The sequence below is a fragment of the Anabrus simplex genome, chromosome 13 (genome assembly GCF_040414725.1).
Source record: "Anabrus simplex isolate iqAnaSimp1 chromosome 13, ASM4041472v1, whole genome shotgun sequence".
NCBI classification, from domain to species: Eukaryota; Metazoa; Arthropoda; class Insecta; order Orthoptera; family Tettigoniidae; genus Anabrus; species Anabrus simplex.
Window position 1 is genome coordinate 23,909,107 of NC_090277.1, and position 19,213 is coordinate 23,928,319.

General features: G+C 42.3%; 1 protein-coding gene across 3 annotated transcripts in view; it reads left to right on the plus strand.

Annotated features, from left to right (window-relative positions):
* The window catches only part of LOC136884706 (zinc finger protein 85), a 417,693-nt gene that overhangs the window by 278,848 nt on the left and 119,632 nt on the right, over positions 1-19,213 (plus strand). For 2 of the 3 annotated variants that reach the window (XM_067156985.2, XM_067156986.2), the window contains exon 2: positions 2,267-2,503. In XM_067156985.2, coding sequence (XP_067013086.2) covers positions 2,438-2,503 — 66 coding nt within the window. In that variant the 5' untranslated portion in view covers positions 2,267-2,437. The remainder of the gene's footprint in view (positions 1-2,266; positions 2,504-19,213) is intronic. The other variant, XR_010861415.2, reaches the window with a different exon arrangement.

Consider the following 19,213-nt stretch of genomic DNA (forward strand, 5'->3'; position numbering starts at 1 on the left):
TGTGCCGAAAGCCTGCAGTCTAATATCTTGGAACTTGAAAATAGGTGCAATGAGTATGGTATGAAAATTAGCCTTTCGAAGACTAAATTGATGTCAGTAGGTAAGAAATTCAACAGAATTGAATGTCAGATTGGTGATACAAAGCTAGAACAGGTCGATAATTTCAAGTATTTAGGTTGTGTGTTCTCCCAGGATGGTAATATAGTAAGTGAGATTGAATCAAGGTGTAGTAAAGCTAATGCAGTGAGCTCGCAGTTGCGATCAGCAGTATTCTGTAAGAAGGAAGTCAGCTCCCAGACGAAACTATCGTTACATCGGTCTGTTTTCAGACCAACTTTGCTTTACGGGTGCGAAAGCTGGGTGTACTCAGGATATCTTATTCATAAGTTAGAAGTAACAGACATGAAAGTAGCAAGAATGTTTGTTGGTACAAACAGGTGGGAACAATGGCAGGAGGGTACTCGGAATGAGGAGATAAATGCTAATTTAGGAAATGAACTCAATGGATGAAGCTGTACGCATAAACCGCCTTTGGTGGTGGGGTCATGTGAGGGGAATGGAGGAGGGTAGGTTACCTAGGAGAATAATGGACTCTGTTATGGAGAGTAAGAGAAGTAGAGGGAGACCAAGACGACGATGGTTAGACTCGGTTTCTAACGATTTAAAGATAAGAGGTATAGAACTAAATGAGGCCACAACACTAGTTGCAAATCGAGGATTGTGGCGATGTTTAGTAAATTCTCAGAGGCTTGCAGACTGAACGCTGAAAGGCATTACAGTCTATAATCATAATGTATGTGTGTATGTATGTACCGATACAGTTCACAATTGGCATTTACTAATTCCAACAAACCATTATTAAAAATCAGTTCTGGAAGCATTCTGATTCGTGTATGCTCGTTAAGATAATTTTGAAGGAGTTCATAACCAGTTTGGAACTCTTTGTTGTAACGAAAAAGCTCATAACTAGAAGGAACTCTTTGGTGTACCTAACAAAGGAGTGCATAGCCATGTCAGAACTGTTTGTTATAACAAAGTTGTTCATAGCTAGTTTGGAACCGTTTGTTGTAACAAAGTATTTCGTAGCCAGTTCGGAACTGTTTGTTGTACCGAACGAGCTCATAAGCATTTCGGAACTGTTTGTCGTAACAGAGGAGTTCACATTCAGTTCTGAACTGTTTGTTGTAACAGACGTACAGTATATAATGTAACATAATCAGTAATGATCGTAACTTTTTGGATAAAGTTGCCAATGGTTACCTAGCTATCCTCTATCAGATAATTTGTTTAACCAGTAAGGAATCTGACTAAACTGCTGCTGAATTCAACGTATTTTGTGGTAGCTCTTAAAAGGGCTCCTAGCCCAGGTGAGAACTGTGCATTGAGAGGAGAACTATGTCTATATCTGTGTGAGAAACTGGATTATTAAAATGCTTAAGGCACAGGGCTTAGACACAATTGTCAGTAGCATCCAGGATGATTTACCTAATTTGTAAGTGTGACGAAAAAACTGGGCTCTCCAATTACTATCTGAATATTTGTGGATTGAAAACAAAACTGAATGAACTATATCAGAACATTCCTAATAGTGTCTTTCAAATATATATTGTAATTAAATCACCGTTGGACTCTGGTGTAAAGTCATTGAGGTTTATATTCAGCAGTACAGACTGAACATAGCCAATAGAGCTAGCAGTGGGACGGGGTAGGGATTTTATGACTTCACAGTGATTAAAAGCAGATAATTTGCACTGCACGTTGAGCAGGTAATAAATTTTTTTGCGTTTTAGTTCAAGAATATTTTTCTTATTTATAATTGGCTTATGTCGCACTGACACAGGTAGGACTCATGGTATTGATGGGATAGGAAAGGGTTAAGAGAAGGAAGGAAGTGTCCATGACAGCCCTAAAAATATTTTTCCATGCTTTCCCACTTTCACACCAGGCAAAAGTTCGGACTGTATCTTACTTAAAGCTGTGGTCACTTCCTTTCCACTCCTAGCCATAACACAGTAAAACCTATCTGTGTCTGTTTGAAGTAAAAAGAAAAATTGATCAGTTGGTGTACATTGGACAGAATGTAATAAGAGATTAATAGTGCATTTACAGCATAGCACAGGATAGGGTTGTATGGAGAGGTACATCAAACCAGTCATTAGACTCCCAGTGTAGTGTGCATGGTCACAGGAACGAGAGCTGTGCAAATTAATCCAATTTGTGGATGTGGGATGTTCTTTCAGTGAAAATATTTATCCCCGTGGTTCAGTTTCCAGGTAAAACTGGAGGTGCTGTGGCTATGAGAAGAATATCAAGAGGCACCTAAAACTACAGGCTTGACAACAAAACAACAATAACATTGTTTGTTACTCATTTTTCAGTGCAAGGTCTGTTGAAGCAATCTCATCCCAAACAGCCTAAACCTTCACACACTAGTAAAATGGACTTGGAAGTAAAGATCAAAGAGGAACCAATCTGCTTTAAGGAAACATCGAATACTTCATGTGTAAGTATCATTCCACGTGCAGCATGATATGAATAAACAGGGCATTTCTGATCTTTCTTGATTGTGCTAGTACAATATCATCACTGGCTATTATTGTTGTTATTATTATTATTATTATTATTATTATTATTATTATTATTATTATTATTTTGTCTGTCTCATTGTGTTGGAATTTTATTTCAGTTATATTTTGATTGTCTTTAAATTGTTTTCTATCTAGTATTAATTACAGTATTATTAATTTTGAGTCTAAAGTATACTAATTGGTTTAGTGTAAGAGAAGGCCTAATGACCTTAACTGCGCCAATAAAGACCTTCATCTACCTATCTATCTTCGTATATTGATTACAATTACACTCTTAGCAGTCGTCTCGGTTTGACTGGTTACATAACTCCCACTTGTATCTCTTGTTCACCCCCTGTGGGTGGGGGATGCAGACAAAGAATAAACCAAAGGTGTCCCTTGTCTGTCGTAAGAGGAGACTATAAGGGATGATCTAGGCACGGACATGGATTGCGGTAGATGGGAGGGGCCGAATATATTCACAGGTAATCCCTGCCTGTCGCAGAAGGCAACTAAAAGGGTTATGTGGCCATCGGTCCCCTCTTTATTTTTTATTGTTTTTTAAGGTTTTGCTGTAGATCGATTCAAAATTCTTTCTGTGCGTGCTGCTCAGAGGTGGGCTTCTTAACGTGTGTGATTACGCCAGAAAACCCAACTGTGACCACCCAGGGATCTTCTGTGTTGGAGCGTCATGTACCCGTGCAGTAGTATCTGCCTGACATCACAGGTCCCGGCACAGCCGAATGCTAGAATAACATATTATTATTAATTTTTAAAAAAAATTTGCCCTATATATTTAGTACTCTCTACATCCTATGGGGTACGTGCTATTGCAGGTGACTCGACGAAAGGAGTCCTAGTGCTCATTGCCTCAGTCATTCCATATGAGGCATCGTCCATCATCGGACCTCGGGTAATACTGGCTACAACCTGGTGGGTATTGCTTCGGCTGCTTGGTTCAGCTACTGCGGCCCCTGATCGGGGTGGATGGCATTTGGCAAGGATGATTTTGGGCATGGCTTCGAAACGTCTTCGACCTGCCCAAAGTGGTCCCCCACCGAAGTCTTTGATTACTTGAGGGGTTCAACCCCCTGAGAACATGCACAGCATCAAAGAATGGAATCGTGCTTCCCTAGGTTTCTGGTTGCTACCAGAACCGCTGGGCACGATTTTAAGCAGCTAAAATCAATACTTTTTAGTAGGCACATTGAAGGCATCTACGGCAAACTGGACGATCTTAAGAAAATGTTCAACACTAGTCTGCTTTTGAAGACTCATACAGCACTGCAAGCTGATCAGTTGTTATGTGCAACCACCTAGGTAAAATCCCCATGAAAGTGGAGGAGCAGAAATCTTTGAACCTGTTCATGGAATCATCTTCCATTGTGACCTTATTTTGAACACTGATGTATTGTTTGAAGACATAAAGCACAGTGGTGTGAGACACGTCCCCTGCATTGCGTGCGGTGTTGGCGGTGGTGGGGAAGTTGCCACTGGTGCTTTCATTATCTTCTTCGGGTTTTCGGTGTTGCCAGATGGGGTCGGGGTGGCAGCTTGACTTTGCCATGTGGGGCCGTGTATCCCACCTCCTGTGCAGTGCTATCGGTGCCGGAGATTCGGACCTGTGGTGTCTTGTTGGAGTCAGTCTGTGTAATACCAATATAAATGGTCCGTTATTGGACATTATAAATTTTCCAGCTAACTCATTCCTGGTTGCCAGCGTTTCGCCCCCATGTGCTAGGCTGGGCTCATCAGTTGGTACCTAGCACACCTACCAAGATGCATGGCTAGTGCATACCATGGAGGCCACTGCGTAGGCTAATTGTAGCCACCGGCAGTGCCAATGCACTATGAGACACTCTGTCTCACTACTAAAAATTGATGCCTGCTTGGCCATCAGATGATACAGATGATAGTTACCAACTGATGAGCCCAGCCTAGCACACGGGGGCGAAACGCTGGCAACCAGGAATGAGTTAGCTGAAAAAGTTTATAATGTCCAATAACGGACCATTTATATTGGTATTATAAATTTACTCATTCGGAACAAATGTTACAGATTCCCTATGGGAATCAACATCTGTATCGTCAGTCTGTGTCTCGTGCATATGGGGTGGAGGCGGCTCGCCGCGCAAGGTGTGCGCGGCTGCGTGCAGGTTCGCTGGCCGTCCTAGTCTTTGTTCTCCTTAATATTGGGTCTTTCCAGCATTTCTGGGTGAGGGAGATTCTGGATGTCAGAACCCTGGGTGGTCTTGCCTGGCTGAGGCACGCTGTTGGTTTGGTTCCGCGAATATGCCTGCCGGTGCACTGGGGTGCGGCGTGGTGACTCAGAGTCTCACAGGTTCGACATTCACTCTGTCGCCCATGAGGATTGCTTCACCTGGGGCGGCTGTTGCTCCCATGAGCAGACCCGCAAGGAGTGGGGCTCGAAGGGTGAACCACCCCACCTTTGACCACGGACAGGTCTCTGCCGGCTAGGACTCCTTGCATGTGATAAAAATCATTGTTATCCGTATTGAAGATACTGAATGTAGGATGTTAAAAGGTTTGTTTTTTGAGGTGATATTTTGACTGATGATGCCCTCAATGAAGGGCGAAACATGTCTCAAGTGGAATCTACAATAAATTCCTAATTTATAAAATTTATATGTATTGAATAGGTGAAAAAAACAAACCTTTTAACATCCTACATATAGGACTCCTTGGCCGGCACAGCGGTGGGGGAGGGGGTCTCCTTGACTGGGGCTGGGAGTTTGTCTCCCAGCCCACTTGGGCATTAGGTGGCTGGAAGGAACGTTTCTACTGGGTACTCCCGTGCTTATCTTGTGAGGGAGGCGTTGTGCCCACCATCTAGAGGATGTGATTCTTCGCCGGGGGCTGCGCCTTCTCTGAGGCCTATGCGCTCCCCTCGTGGGTGGATATCCCACCCCTGAAAGTGTTGAGGTACCGGGTGTTTGTCCCGCAGTCTGTCGATGGCGGGGTGGGCATCGGACTGTCGTCTGCATCTGCGGATTTGGATGTTGGTGTTGATGGTGTTTGGGTTTGGGAGCATCTTGTCACTCATAGCCTGGCACTCTCTCTCTTTTGGTCCACCCTGTGGCGCTGTTGCAGTGGCATTGTGGCGGTTGTAGCAGTTGATCTTGCTGGGCTGCATCAGTTCATTGGTGGGTTCACGGCGAGTGTGGTCTCTGTTCAGGAGTCAAACCTCGGACTGGGTCATCGTGTGGTCATGGGAGGTTTCACACTGTGTTGAATGGAGAGATGTGCTCGCCGGGTGTCCAGTGGTGTGGGGTTTTTGTTCGTTCTGAGAATTGTGGCAAGCGGGTTCCTCTAGGAGGCCTGTTGGGGGTGGTTGCAATGCGGGTGCCACAGCCGCTCATGGCGGAGGTGTGTGGTATTTGTTTACTACCATGCTGGCCTCTTAACATGAGTGATGTCACTGATCTTGTGGATCAACTTCCGCCTCTCTTCCTCTTCGCCCATCACCCCATATGGTGCTCTGGGGCACCTTGTCCAAGGGAAGGGAGTTGGAGTCATTGGTAACAGGGCTGGATTTGTGTATTTTGAGTGCATGTGGGCCAACTCGTTTCAGTGTGCATTTCAATGCATGCTCTCAAATAGACGCAGGTCTATCCAGCCAAGCGTTGGTTTCACTGTTTTGGTGGGGTGCGCACAGTGGTCTGTGTGGCGGTGGCCATTTTCCCATTATTCTTGCTTTGTAGAAGCAGGGATCCATCAAGGCTCCTCCTCGATAGGTTCTTGGGCGTGCTGATTTTCTGGGGTTCACCTAACTTGGTGTCTTTAGCGGTGTGACCGAGTGGAGCATGGACAGCGAAGTGACTTGCGTAGCACATGTCTTTCTTGCTGCTGCTGAGGGGCCTGATCCCTCCTTTTTGGGGGCTTGTTCCTAGGTGGAATGAAGGCGTTGCAACGGCTATTGGGGAGCGTCATTGCTCTTATGGGGCCTGTCGTTGGCGGCCTGTTGTGGCCGGCTTAGTGGCATTTGGAGGGCTCTGTGCTGGGGCAAGAGTTCTTGTTCGCCAGGGTGTGGGGGCTTCGTGGGAGAGATGTTTGTCATCTGTGAAGTCACGTGCTCCGTCATCTCAGGTGTGGACTGGGTTTCGATGTGTTCTGGGTATCCAGGGATCATTTTCTGTGCCGGGAATTTGCATTGAAGGTGGTGTCATCCCTGAACTGCTCTCGACTGCTAGCTTTCTGGTCCATTTTTTTGCGTGTGTGTCTGATTCTGGGGGTTGCCATCGTGGCTTCCTCGCTCTGGGGTGGGAACAGAGCATCGTCACCTTAGTTTTGCCACTGGGGCTGTGGAGGACCCTGGCTTTCCCTTTGCGGATCGGGGACTGCGCGTTCCCTTGGCGCTTTGCGGGGGGCATATCTCCTGGACTGGGCTGTGTCTGTGACCAGATGTTGAAACACCTTAATGACGATAGTCTGTTATTTCTCCTCCGTGTGTACAGCTGATTCTCGTGTGGGGGTTGGGTTTCCGGCTCTGTGGTGGAGTGGGCCGTGGTCATACCTGTTCTCAGGCCTGGCAGGGTTCCCGGATATGCGGAAGGGTTCAGACCTGTTTGTTTTGCTAACTGTTTGTGTGGGCTGTTTGGGAGGGAGGTGCGTCGCTGGCTTGTGTAGCGTCTGAAGAGACAAGGACTTTTGTCGGGGTACCAGTGTGGTTTTCGGGCTGCCTGCACCTGATCAAGGATGCTTTCTCTGCAAACAGTGTTTGGTGGCTGTTTTTTTGGATTGGGGTGATACCACATGACGGTGTGGTATAATTTCAGTCCTGTATCGATGGAGATTCCGATATGGCTTGCCGATGTTTGTTGTGAGTTGTATGTCCCTCCGTCTGTTCCGTGTCAAGGTTGGGTATGAGTTCACGGCGCCATATTCGGGAGGTAGTCGACCCGCATAGATCGTTTCTTGGTGTTGCTCTGTTCGTGATTGCTATGAGCAGTGTTATTGCTGCTGCTGGTTCAGCTGTGATACTATCACTGTATGTGGACGATTTTGTTCTGCATTGTGGCTCGAATAATGTGGTGGTTGCAGAGCGACACTTGCAGAGGGCTTTTGGGAGAGTGGAACGCTGGTCCTCGGTGCGTGGCTTTTGGTTTTCAGTCTGGGGGACCTCTGTTTTGCACTATTGAAGGCAGCGTACTCTTCACGCGCATCCTGGGCTTTGCTTGGGAGGAGTCACTCATCCCGTGGTTGGTGCTTGCAGGTTTCTTGGGTTCCTTTTTGATGGCAGATTGTCATGGGAGCCACGTATGTGGCAGTTGAGGGTGTAATGCGCTAGGAGTTTGGATGTCTTGCAGTTTCTTTTGGTGGCGCTGTTGGCTGGCTGACCGCTCGGTGATCCTGTGATTTTTTGGGGGGCATGTTTTGTCCAGTTGGGCTCTGGCATTGCAGCGTGTGGATTGGCAAGGCAAGGCGTCCATGCGAGACAGAGTTGCGTCCAGCGTGGTGGGGTTGAGTTGGTGCAGGGAGCTTTTCGTGCGAGCGCCATTGCTGGCCTGCTCATTGAGTATGTTGTGCCGCCTTTGCTTCTGTCGTGCTGCAGATTTGCTACTGGTGCCACTTTGCCTGGGCTGTCCTTGTGTGTTGGGCGTTGGAGGTCTTTGGCTGTGCGTTGCTTATCCTTGGGCGGCGCGACTGTTTGGAATGCGCTTGGGTGGCGGTCACGGATTGTGTTTTGTGTTTTAAGTTCCCTGCCTTGTTGGGCGGTTGGTAGGGGGTGTCTTCATGGACAGTGCGATGACCTGAGGTAACCCTGGGTCTGCAAGCTGGCATGAGGTAGGGCGTGGGCTCTTCAAATTTTTTGTGGGTTCTTCCTGTCTGTTGTTGACCTGTGTCTGGGTTCGATCATCTTTTGCGCTGGTGGTTCTGGAGCACAGGTGGGCTGTGTGTTCATTGTCGGATATTACGGGTTTCTTTAAGCTCTTCAGAAGGCCTGTGGTGTATGCATGTTGGGGCTCTGTGCTGTCTGTGGGCCCATGTGGTGTGCACTGTCCGGTGGGCGCTGTTGATTTCTGCTCTGTGCGGACTCTTTGAGCTCGCTACAGTCTGTTGATGCCTGTTTTCCTGGGCACTCTGTGGTGTGGCGGGTCCAAGGCCTGCTGGCTGGGTGTTAGGTGCCGGGGTCACGTTTGTGTGGCTCCCGGGCTGCATTGGTTTGGGGGTGCGGGTTTGCGGGTGAGGCTGCCGGAGAGGCGGTTGTGTTGCCACATTGCCTTGCATGGTTCCGGTGGGTGATGCTCGCTCTCAGCTGGGACATTTGGTTGTGTCCCATTGGGGGATGCAGTGCAGGCCACTCCACTTCCAAATGAGCTGGGAGTGGTGAGGGTGTAACGATGGCGTGAAGGACTTCTCTCTGGGATTGTTGGAGGTGGGCGGTAGTGTTGCCGTATCCGGATTTGCCACGGTATGGTGGCATGCTACCGTTTGCTGCGGAGAGGAGCCTCTTCTGGTGTGTGCGGCAGTCTTCTTGCCGTGATGCACCTCTTTGTGGAGTGCGTGGATCAGATCAATCTGCTCCATTGTCTGTAACTCTTGAGTTCCGTCTCCCTCATCCTGCGGGGTGGCGGTCGGTCGGCGGACCTCGTCGTCCATTTTGTGAGGGATGGTGGTCTTTTTGCTCGTGTGTAGTAATGGCCTTTGTATTGTGTGTTTCTGTTGCCTGCGCTTTTGTCCTTTTGGCTCTGTTTCTCTTCGTGTTTGCGTGGTTTGTTCTTTCAGTTTTCTTTTACGGTGTGGAAACATGGACCCTTACAAAAGCCAACACTGCTAGACTGGATGCATTTGAACTCTGGCTATACAGAAGAATTTTGAGAATATCATGGACTCAGAAAGTTACAAACATTGAGGTTCTACGCCGAGCTAACAAGAGACCAGAGCTGATCAACACCATCAAGTGTCGTAAACTAAAATATTTTGGTCATATCATGAGGAATCAGAAAAGATATGAGCTGCTTCAACTTATCCTGCAAGGGAAAACAGAAGGAAAAAGATCTCCTGGGTGAAGACAACCTTAAAACCTGGCTCAACAAAACATCTGCAGAACTGTTCCAAATTTCAATGGATTAAGCCAGAATAGCCATTTTGATAGCCAACGTCCGAGGTGGACAGGCACACTAAGAAGAAGAAGAAGAATGTGTTATTATGGCTTGAATTATGTATGTTTCTGTGTTTCCGGGCGGTGCCTTGTTTCATTGTCACCTGTATTTTCTATAATTTTATTCGGGCGTCGGGCATTGCGAGTTGGATCCACTGATTGCTTTGGTCTCGTAGTCGTTCATCTCCATTTGTTTTGAATTCTGGTCAATGGATGCATTTTGGAATTTTGGTTATCATGTCATTTTGTTCCAACTCTTACCATTAGGGGCCGATGACCTAGATGTTACGCTACTTAGAACAACAAGCATAATCACCATCATCATATGTCTTGTTCAGGAAATGTATGAGTATCTTGCTGTCTATTTTTAAGGCACACATATATTTGTATACTAATCTCAAATTGACTAAAAATTGTTTATATAATTACACAAATGTGGAATTTATAAGTATGCATCTTATATTTTGCACACATATATGAAAGCTGAATTCATTGGTTAGGTTCTGAAGAAGAAGTGGGTTTCTCTTCATCTCTCTTTGCTTTGTTACTACATTCAGCACAGTCCCATTTTCGGAGTATCTGGCTTTTAAATCTGTAGTTCTTGTCAGGAAAAGTGGCAATCTGAATAGCTCAGGTAGAGGAGGGCTTGCCATGTGGTTTCAAGTTGGCATATTAAATCCTTTATCACCGTGATGGTATTTAAGGTGCTCAAACATATCAGCCTGTTGCAGGATCAATCTCCATCATCTCAGTGTTTGCACAACATAGAATAATTAATGATAACAACTTAACAGTGAATTTTTTTTCCAGAAACGATGTGATATTGCTAAATGTTATAATTGTAATAATTCTATATTGCCAGGGGATGGAAAACATCACTTATATCGTTTAAAAAAATATACAATGGGTATTAACGGTGTAGTGCTTTACAATGCAGTCATGTTATTCTTGAATCTCACTTGAGATTGATATGGTGAAGCTTTAAATACTGACAGTTCTGATGTGATAATAGCTCTTTAGATAGGGGAAGTATCTATGGTAAAGTAGGATATTCCACTGCAAAGAGGGTACATTGTTACAATTTGTTTTACGTCGCAGTGACACAGATAGGTCTTATGGCATAAGACGGTGCATTCCTTCATGCTGTGGTAAGTCATTTGTTTTGTTTTCTTGGGCTGTCACGTAGTGGTGAAATAATTATGTTTGTTCGGTGGAGGGCTGATCTAAAGCAGCTATGGTTTATAAAAAATTGCATGTGGACGTAATTAAGCACAAATTATACAGAAAGTCTGTGGGAGATACTTGGAAATAATAGTTCATTGTGAGAAGCATTGTGCAAGTTGATATATGTTTCAGTGCAGTGGGTTCTGTGGTTCAAAATCCCGGTTAATCCATATAAAATTTTTATTGGACACGTCAGACGCTGGACAGGCTCATCTCTCAGTACTCTGGTCTTCCCTGTCTTTCATTCTAGTAACAATCTCCAATGTCATTTAATTTCATCTGTCAGTCATTAATAATTGCACTAAAGAAGTGCAGCAGGCTTCAACAGTTGGCACAATTCTTACTCTCGCCACTAGATTGTGGCTTCATTCATTTCATTCCTTACCCAGTTGAATGAGTGGCAACAGTCTGAGGATTTTCATTGTTGCAGTAACTTCGTGCATCTTGTCATCGGTATTGAACTGTAGGAAATGATGTCTAGATAGCTGGGTGCAGTTTTGTCTATGTGGTCTGCTCTTTCATTCCCTCAAAGTCTCTCTTGTCTTTTGACCCAGTGAATGTGATTGATGTTATTTGCATGAATGGTTTTATTTCTGACTACAAGAACAAGCAGATGCATTCTATGTCTGTTTGTGATGGCAGTTAAGGCTGCTTGGGAGTTTACAGGGATAGTGGAAATGGTAAGTTGATGGTGTGTCTTGAATCCAATCTATGGCAATCAAAAAATGGAGGAATAAGCATTGGAAAGAAAGAAGCAATTGTCAAGTCAACTCATATAGAGAGAAAAACACAGCATAGAAGAGATTTTCGATCCTAGTTCTGGAAAACACCGGGCGAGTTGGCCGTGCGCGTAGAGGCGCGCGGCTGTGAGCTTGCATCCGGGAGATAGTAGGTTCGAATCCCACTATCGGCAGCCCTGAAAGTGGTTTTCCGTGGTTTCCCATTTTCACACCAGGCAAATGCTGGGGCTGTACCTTAATTAAGGCCACGGCCGCTTCCTTCCAACTCCTAGGCCTTTCCTATCCCATCGTCGCCATAAGACCTATCTGTGTCGATGCGACGTAAAGCCCCTAGCAAAAAAAAAAAAGTTCTGGAAAACATCGAGCTCTTTTCTCATCTCCTACCCAGCTTCAGCAGGAAAGCAGGCATAAACTCTCATTTGGGGTCCATCTTGACATACCTTCAGTCTTAACCCAACGGACTCTCATTGAAATAGCCTGCGTTTCACACTGACTCAGATTTAAATCCCAGTGGAGAGCTGTGTGTGCAGCAGAAAGGAAAATAGATTGCAAAAGGAGATCTATACAAGATATTAACCTAAAATGTTGTCAGTACGTGACATGTAGTCACCTAAAATGATGTTTTTGTGTGATATATTTCAAGGGAGTCTGGGAGATGTAGATGAATTTCACACTTTTTCCACTGCCATGCTGTGTCGCTTCTGATCTTCTGTTTTGAGCACACAAAACTTCACTTAGAGGGATTGTTTTTTTTCTGGTACTAAGGATGTGCATGGGAAAATGAGCCTTGTGTCTAGCTTCTAGCCTAAGAGGGGTTGCACTAGGTTGAGTTCTTCCCCTGACTTTGTAATCAGGCACTGTACAGTCGCAAGTAATTGTGTTGCTACGGTCGCACGGAAGTCTGTGGAGTAGGGTTTCCTGTTCTCTGACTGTGAGAAAGTGCAGCACACTACAATGGAATTGAAAAGACAAATGTCTAGAAGATAAAAATAATGTTTCTCTGTCCCATTTGTTTGTCTCATGTTTGGGAGAAAAGGCAGTGACCTGACTTCTAAATCTACTCCCTGTATCCAATCTTGGTACTTGAGGGCCAGTTTTGGTTTCCTTAGTTTTTCCTGTGTCACTTGTTTGTGCTTTCCCCTGAGGTTTCCCATTGGTGTAATATCTGCTGTTGTGTGTTTTGAAGAAAAAAATGAACGCCTTTGTTATCCTGCCATTTGAGGCATGAAATATTTTTGGATGACCTCATTTGATATTCACCTCTTTGCAACACTGTAGATGAAATAGGCCTGCCAGGTGGCATGTTTTTTCTGTTTGGCCTGACAGTTCCTACAATTTTTGTTTGCTTTACATTAACCCTTATATAAAGGTCTGGAGGCACGTACCAGTTGTCAAGGTACAGGGTACGACTTCTGTTGAACAAGTGTTCACATATGCTCATAACAATACTAGTGCACGCAGGTAAGGAAGAGTCAATCTTATCATTTTGTGCATAAATACAAAAGGTGTTGCTGTAGCCTGTATTTGCATTGCATTTTTTATATATCTTTATGCCAAGTCTTGCTGTGATTACATTGAAAGTACGGCAGTCTACCACGAAATTTCATTAGAGGTTCATCTAAGGCAATGTTTTCAGACATTTCAAACAATGAATAGAATGTGCCCAAGAAATAAGAAATTATAAGCATAATTTTCGTCAGTTTATCGCTAGCATCAGCTGAAAAGGCATTAGTGAAGTGTAGGAAATAAGAAATGAAGAGAAATCTTTCCCTGCTCATTGTAAGATAGGAGTTTCAATATACCTGTCTTTACTCCGGTATACCTGGATGCACTGTTTTCAAACCTGGGATATCAGAATACCCAAAGCAAGCTACACCTTTATATGTTCTGCATTGTGATAAACCATTTCTCGTCATCTTTGAGCTCTTGCCAATTCTCATCTGTAAGTTGCTTCTGAGCATATTTATTTGTCTCTGTAGCAATTGAAGAAAATAATGGGTCCAAATAGTCTAAAAACATAGAGAGCTTTGATTGAGGTGTGGCTGCATATTCCTGAAATACAACCTCTGAAATGCCACTGTGTGCAGGGAAGTGGGGAATGACAGGATTATTTTCTCCACTTATCCACACCCGGTCATTCTGTTTTGCATGTTTTGGTTGTGGAGGCCTGGCGTGAAAGTTTTGCTCAATTTCATTCTCTGAGTCATTAGTGATATATACATATCCTGACAAATTTATGCTATTTACACTCAACACTTCATCATACAAATTATCATCTTCTAATTCCTCCAGATTCTCGCTTACACTGTTGTCCGCATCATTATCTAGAACACTATTAACTTCATTGACTCCTCATGTTCAGAAATACACACACTGCTAGTTGCCATATTGACTACTGGCTTGAGAGGAATTCGAAACATTTTCGAGTCACCCTATACACGTGGTATGAGGTTCAAACAAGGGGAAACTTTGATGTACCCTCGCCTCAACTTTCTGGTATATGAAAATCTTAACGCATGAGCCATCTGTTACAAACTGTATGGAATACAAGCAAATATCCGAGCTTTGGCAGTGCGCGGGCCCACCTCGTCATCAGAGTTGAAGGCCATGTGCTCGCAAGCGGGCATATTTCGTCAGACGGGTTCATTTGGTTAAAGCATGAAGCAAGACAAATAGAGAAGAAATATAAGATAAAGATAACATACAGGAGGTAAAAAGTTTATGAGCCTGCGACAAACACAAAAAGTGCAATAGTTATTGGTGAGGAACAAACAAGTGTCATGAGAAAATGAACAGATAATAGGATGAACATACTCACAGTTTAGTGTTGGAAGAAAGAGGAGCTGTGGACGAACATGAAAACACAAAAGGATGATGACAACTTCCACATCTTTAGACACTGCCACAGGCTTTCCTCTCACCTATCCCACTTCTACATCCCTCCCTTGTCAGCCTCCAACTTGTTTTTCGGTTTTAGCAGGAGGGCAGGCTTCAACACTCATCGAAGGGCCACTTTCACAGTTCTTCACTCTTGATGTGGGAAATGTATGATAAGAAGAAAGACAGATAAATTCAAGAAAAGGGAAAGAATCATAAGATAAGGATGAAACATAGTTGGTTAAAAAAGCAGGAACATAGGAAACAACCGAGAAGTAAACTATTTTCAACAGAGTCATCCCGAAGTTTGAGATTAGATTGTGAATGTCATTATGTTATCATCAGTACAACCTGATGCAGGCGTGTTGTGTAGTGCCTTTATTATATCCTCTACCTTGTGTCTACAAAACTGTTACCATCTGGACAGCTCAAATTCGGTTTCCTCCTATTACTTTTCTTGTGCTCTGTTGTTCATGCTGGGCTGAGTGACTCAGACGGTTGAAGCACTGGCCTTCTGGTCCCAACTTGACATGTTCGATCCTGGCTCAGTAATTGAAGGTGCTGAAATACGTCAGCCTCATGTCAGTAGTTTTACTACATCTTTCTACATTTGTTCATTTTAAAAAATTTTGTTGCACTGACAATTTTCTCAATATGTTTGTATCTAACAAGTAAATAGGGAAAAAAATTTTTCTTGGTAGTAAAGAAAGAAAGCTGTAGTTAATTTCTTCTAATTCATGTTGAGCAGTTATAATTGATTTATCATATTCTTCCTTCATTTATTAGTTGCGCACAGTGTCATATCTGATGCTGAAGCATTGTTTTGCACTACCCCAGCATTACAGCCTTGTTACCCCTTACTGCTTCTGCATGTGAAGAGGATATTTACAGGCAGCCTAAGGCAGTACAAGCAAAACAGAACCCATCAAAGCATAAATTCATCACCATGTGATAAGCACAAAAAATAAGTAAAATCACAAGTATAAGGAACATCATGTAAAGGAACTATCTTTTGAAAGGCAACCAAACTCCAGAAATGCCCCAATTGAAATGATGGTGAAAGATCCATTTCTTGGAGAGCAATAAAGAGGGTGTAAACAACGACACAAATTGAATTTTAATAAGTTCTGTACCAACATAATTCACAAGTGATGGTTAGAATCTGATGAATATTAAAATTGAGAATCTGTACTGATGTCCCTAGTTTTTGAAAATAACTTACCAGATATTGTAATAGGAGTTGAATAATGGCTGGGATATGATATAATGGATGCAGATATTTTCTCACAGAAGTGGAGTGTGTATCATAGAGTTAGGATAGGAATGGTATGAGGGGGAGGATTCATTCTGGTTAAGGAGGAGTTAGTAAGCTACAAAAATGTTAAAGATGACTAACATGAAATTCTAGGCTCATTTCTAAATATAATAGGCAGCTCGATGTCTTGAGTGTACAGACCAGGAACGGGTAGGGTTGACACTGATTCAGAATTATTTAATAGAATAATCAGCAGTGTGGGGAACTGTATGGAATGGAATGTGATTATAGCAGGAGATCTCAATTTACCAGATGTCAATTGGGAAAGCAATGCGAATGACAGAAAACAAGACCAACAAATAGCAAATAAGGTAATACGGGAAGGACAGCTGATTCAAAAAGTGATGGGACCAATTAGAATGAAGAATATTCTGGTTATGGTGCTGGTAAAACCTGATGAGCTTTATAGAAAAACCGAAGTAATAGATGGTATTTATGATCACGATGTTGTTTTTGTCTTAGTTAAAAATAAATGTCAGAAAGGAAGGTCTTAAATGTAGGACTATTTGGCAGTACCATATGGCTGATAAAGCAGTCATAAGGGTGTAACTATGATCGGTTGAAAAGGGTTAATAAAAATGTAAACAGACTCCGGGATGGTTTTAAAGCAATTGTTGAGGATTGTGAAATCAGGTTTGTACCTTTGAGGTGGTAGGGAATAGTAAAGACTCACTTGATTATAACAGAGAAAAAGAGAGACCAAGAAGGAGGTGCAAACAGGAAAGAAATAAAAAAGGAAGTGGATGTACAAGTAGGAAGAAATAGAAGGAACTTACTAGGGAATTGAATCAAGCAAAGAAGTCAGCTAAGGATAATGGGATGGCAAGCATAATTGGCAGTCATACAAATTTTATTGAAAAACATAAGGGTATGTATAGGAGCAGAAACACATTCCAAGAAGGACATTCCAGGAATCATTAACTCTCAGCGGACGTCTCGGGCATTTCCCGACATCCCAATTTCCCGTTCTGGACCGTATGCCGGGATATACCTACCACCTATTTGCACGGTAAATATATACGCGTGTGAAGCAATTAAGCATGCTGCTGTTATCTATAGTTATTATATGGAACCTTTAGGAATGTCACAGCCTTCTAGATGTGTTAAAACTTTTTTTACGAGTTTTCCAGGTAAATAAAGAACGAGCTGTTGTTTACATTAATCAGCTGTGAAATGGTGGCGCGCAGACAGGGTATGCTACTTCATCAGATATAGCTCGTTCTTAGATGAAATCGACAGTAGTGATGACGAATTATCAGTTATGGACAGTGAGTTTGTTTCTGGGAGTGATGATGACAATTGCAGCAAAATAGAAGTAACTGTAAGCGAGAATGAAAGCGATATAAATAGTAGTGGACCAGACAATGGTTGGAGAGTTTATTCCCCAGCTGATCCAAACTTTGTAAAGAAACCACACACTTTGTTTAGTGGTTTTTCACCTCTCACAGGTAATAAACCATCTACTCCCATTGATTTTTTTACACTATTTTTTACAAAAGAATTGGTACAACAAATTGTTGATGAGACTAACTGCTATGCAAGAGAAAAAATACAAATGAATACTTCAAGGAGTACCACACGGAGAAGAAATATAAATAGGAAAGGGGAAAACTGTCTTTCAACTACATTTTTACTGCTTATAGTGTGTATCTAGAGTGATAAATTAATTCATAATGTTGTGAGTCAGACTTTGTATCTTAATTATACTTTCATTGTAACTATACAGCTTTTTCGAAGAAAAAAAATAGGACTAGTGCAGAACTGCACAAGGAAAAAATTAGTCCGCAAAGGGTTAATGAACAATGAGAGTGTGTATTTGAGGATCTTCAAAAGGTAGAAGTATTCATTCAGCAGTATGTAAAGATTGCTGATTGAAAGGATAATGTCCAGATAGAGGAGGTAACTAATACTTAAGGAGTATTCAAATTTACCTACGATAACAATGACATTTACTATAAGATACAAAGGTTGAAAATTAGGAAAGCGGCTGGAATGATAAGATTTCTGGGAATATCTGAAGTATTTGATTATTGTTTGCATGAAGGAGCTATACAAAATGAATAGAGTTGCTATAGTAGCCTTTTGTATAAAAGGAATGGTGATAGACATAAAGCTGAAAATTACAGGCCAGTTAGTATGACATGCATTGTATGTAAGCTTCATTAATTTGCCTATTCTTATATTTTTTAGAATTGTTAATTCTTGTCCTATGGTTGTGTATGTGTTTGTATGTATTTCCCACATACGTGCATTCATGGCTGAAAATTGGTTGTTTTTTATGGAGAGCATGTGAGTTTGAAAATGCCGGTACCTGAATATCGGTCCTTATTGGAGGTAACCCTGTTGTTCTTGTTTAGGAACATACTGTGGTTAATGTTTTGTGTTTTGAATGCAATTTTGAAATGATGTTTTTTTTTGATGGGTTCGAAACTTGATATATTTTGGGATAATTGTAAATGTGTAAGTAAATGTGGCAAATGATATAAAACAGGAATTTGGTATGAATTAGTGCTTATGTTTTAACAGTATAATTTTACTTATTATCATTATTTATGCATATTCCACCACCCAGAATAATAAAAAAATAACAGATATCTAATAAATCATATTCAATATGAAAACTTATTTTTTAAACAACATCCAATGTAGCATATTAGTTTTCAAGATTTTATAAGTATACAAATACCCAGTATCCTGGATATTTTTCATCATTCAGTGTAGGAATTATGGCTGATAATGCCCAAATGTGGGGGAAACTTGTCGCGTGAAAACATTAATAATGCAAATATTTATTTAAATAAAAAACATATTGTATTGAAAAGGTGGATTATTCATAAATAAAGTTTTAAGGGAACAATTTAAGTTGCTCAATATGGACCCAGAAATGAGATTTATAACTTGTACTATTACAGCCAACCAGACAAACAAAATGCCCAACAAGCTTCAAGATCAAAATAGGCAAAATAATAAAAGACGAGCTTCTTAAACAAATGCTGGAAGCAAAATTTGCTTCCCAACTTCATCAAATCTGCACAAAGAAAATGTATTACAACATCCAACCAAAAGAAAACCCCGAATAGAGTAAATAAAATTTGGATAAAAAATGAAACAAAACTTTTAGACAAAAAGAACGCAAACATCAACACGCAACTTTACAGAACACATTTAAACGCCTCCCAGCAGCTGGCTCCCATAGAATGGGGCTCATTTCAAATGCATTTCTCAAAGTAATTAGGAACCATTTTAAGCAACAAACAAAAAAACACTAGGTAGTCACTGAAATTTAAAAAATTCAATGCACCATTAAATAACACTGCACTTACCCTAAACTTATGCATTGTGCAATTTTCAAAGGATCAATTATATT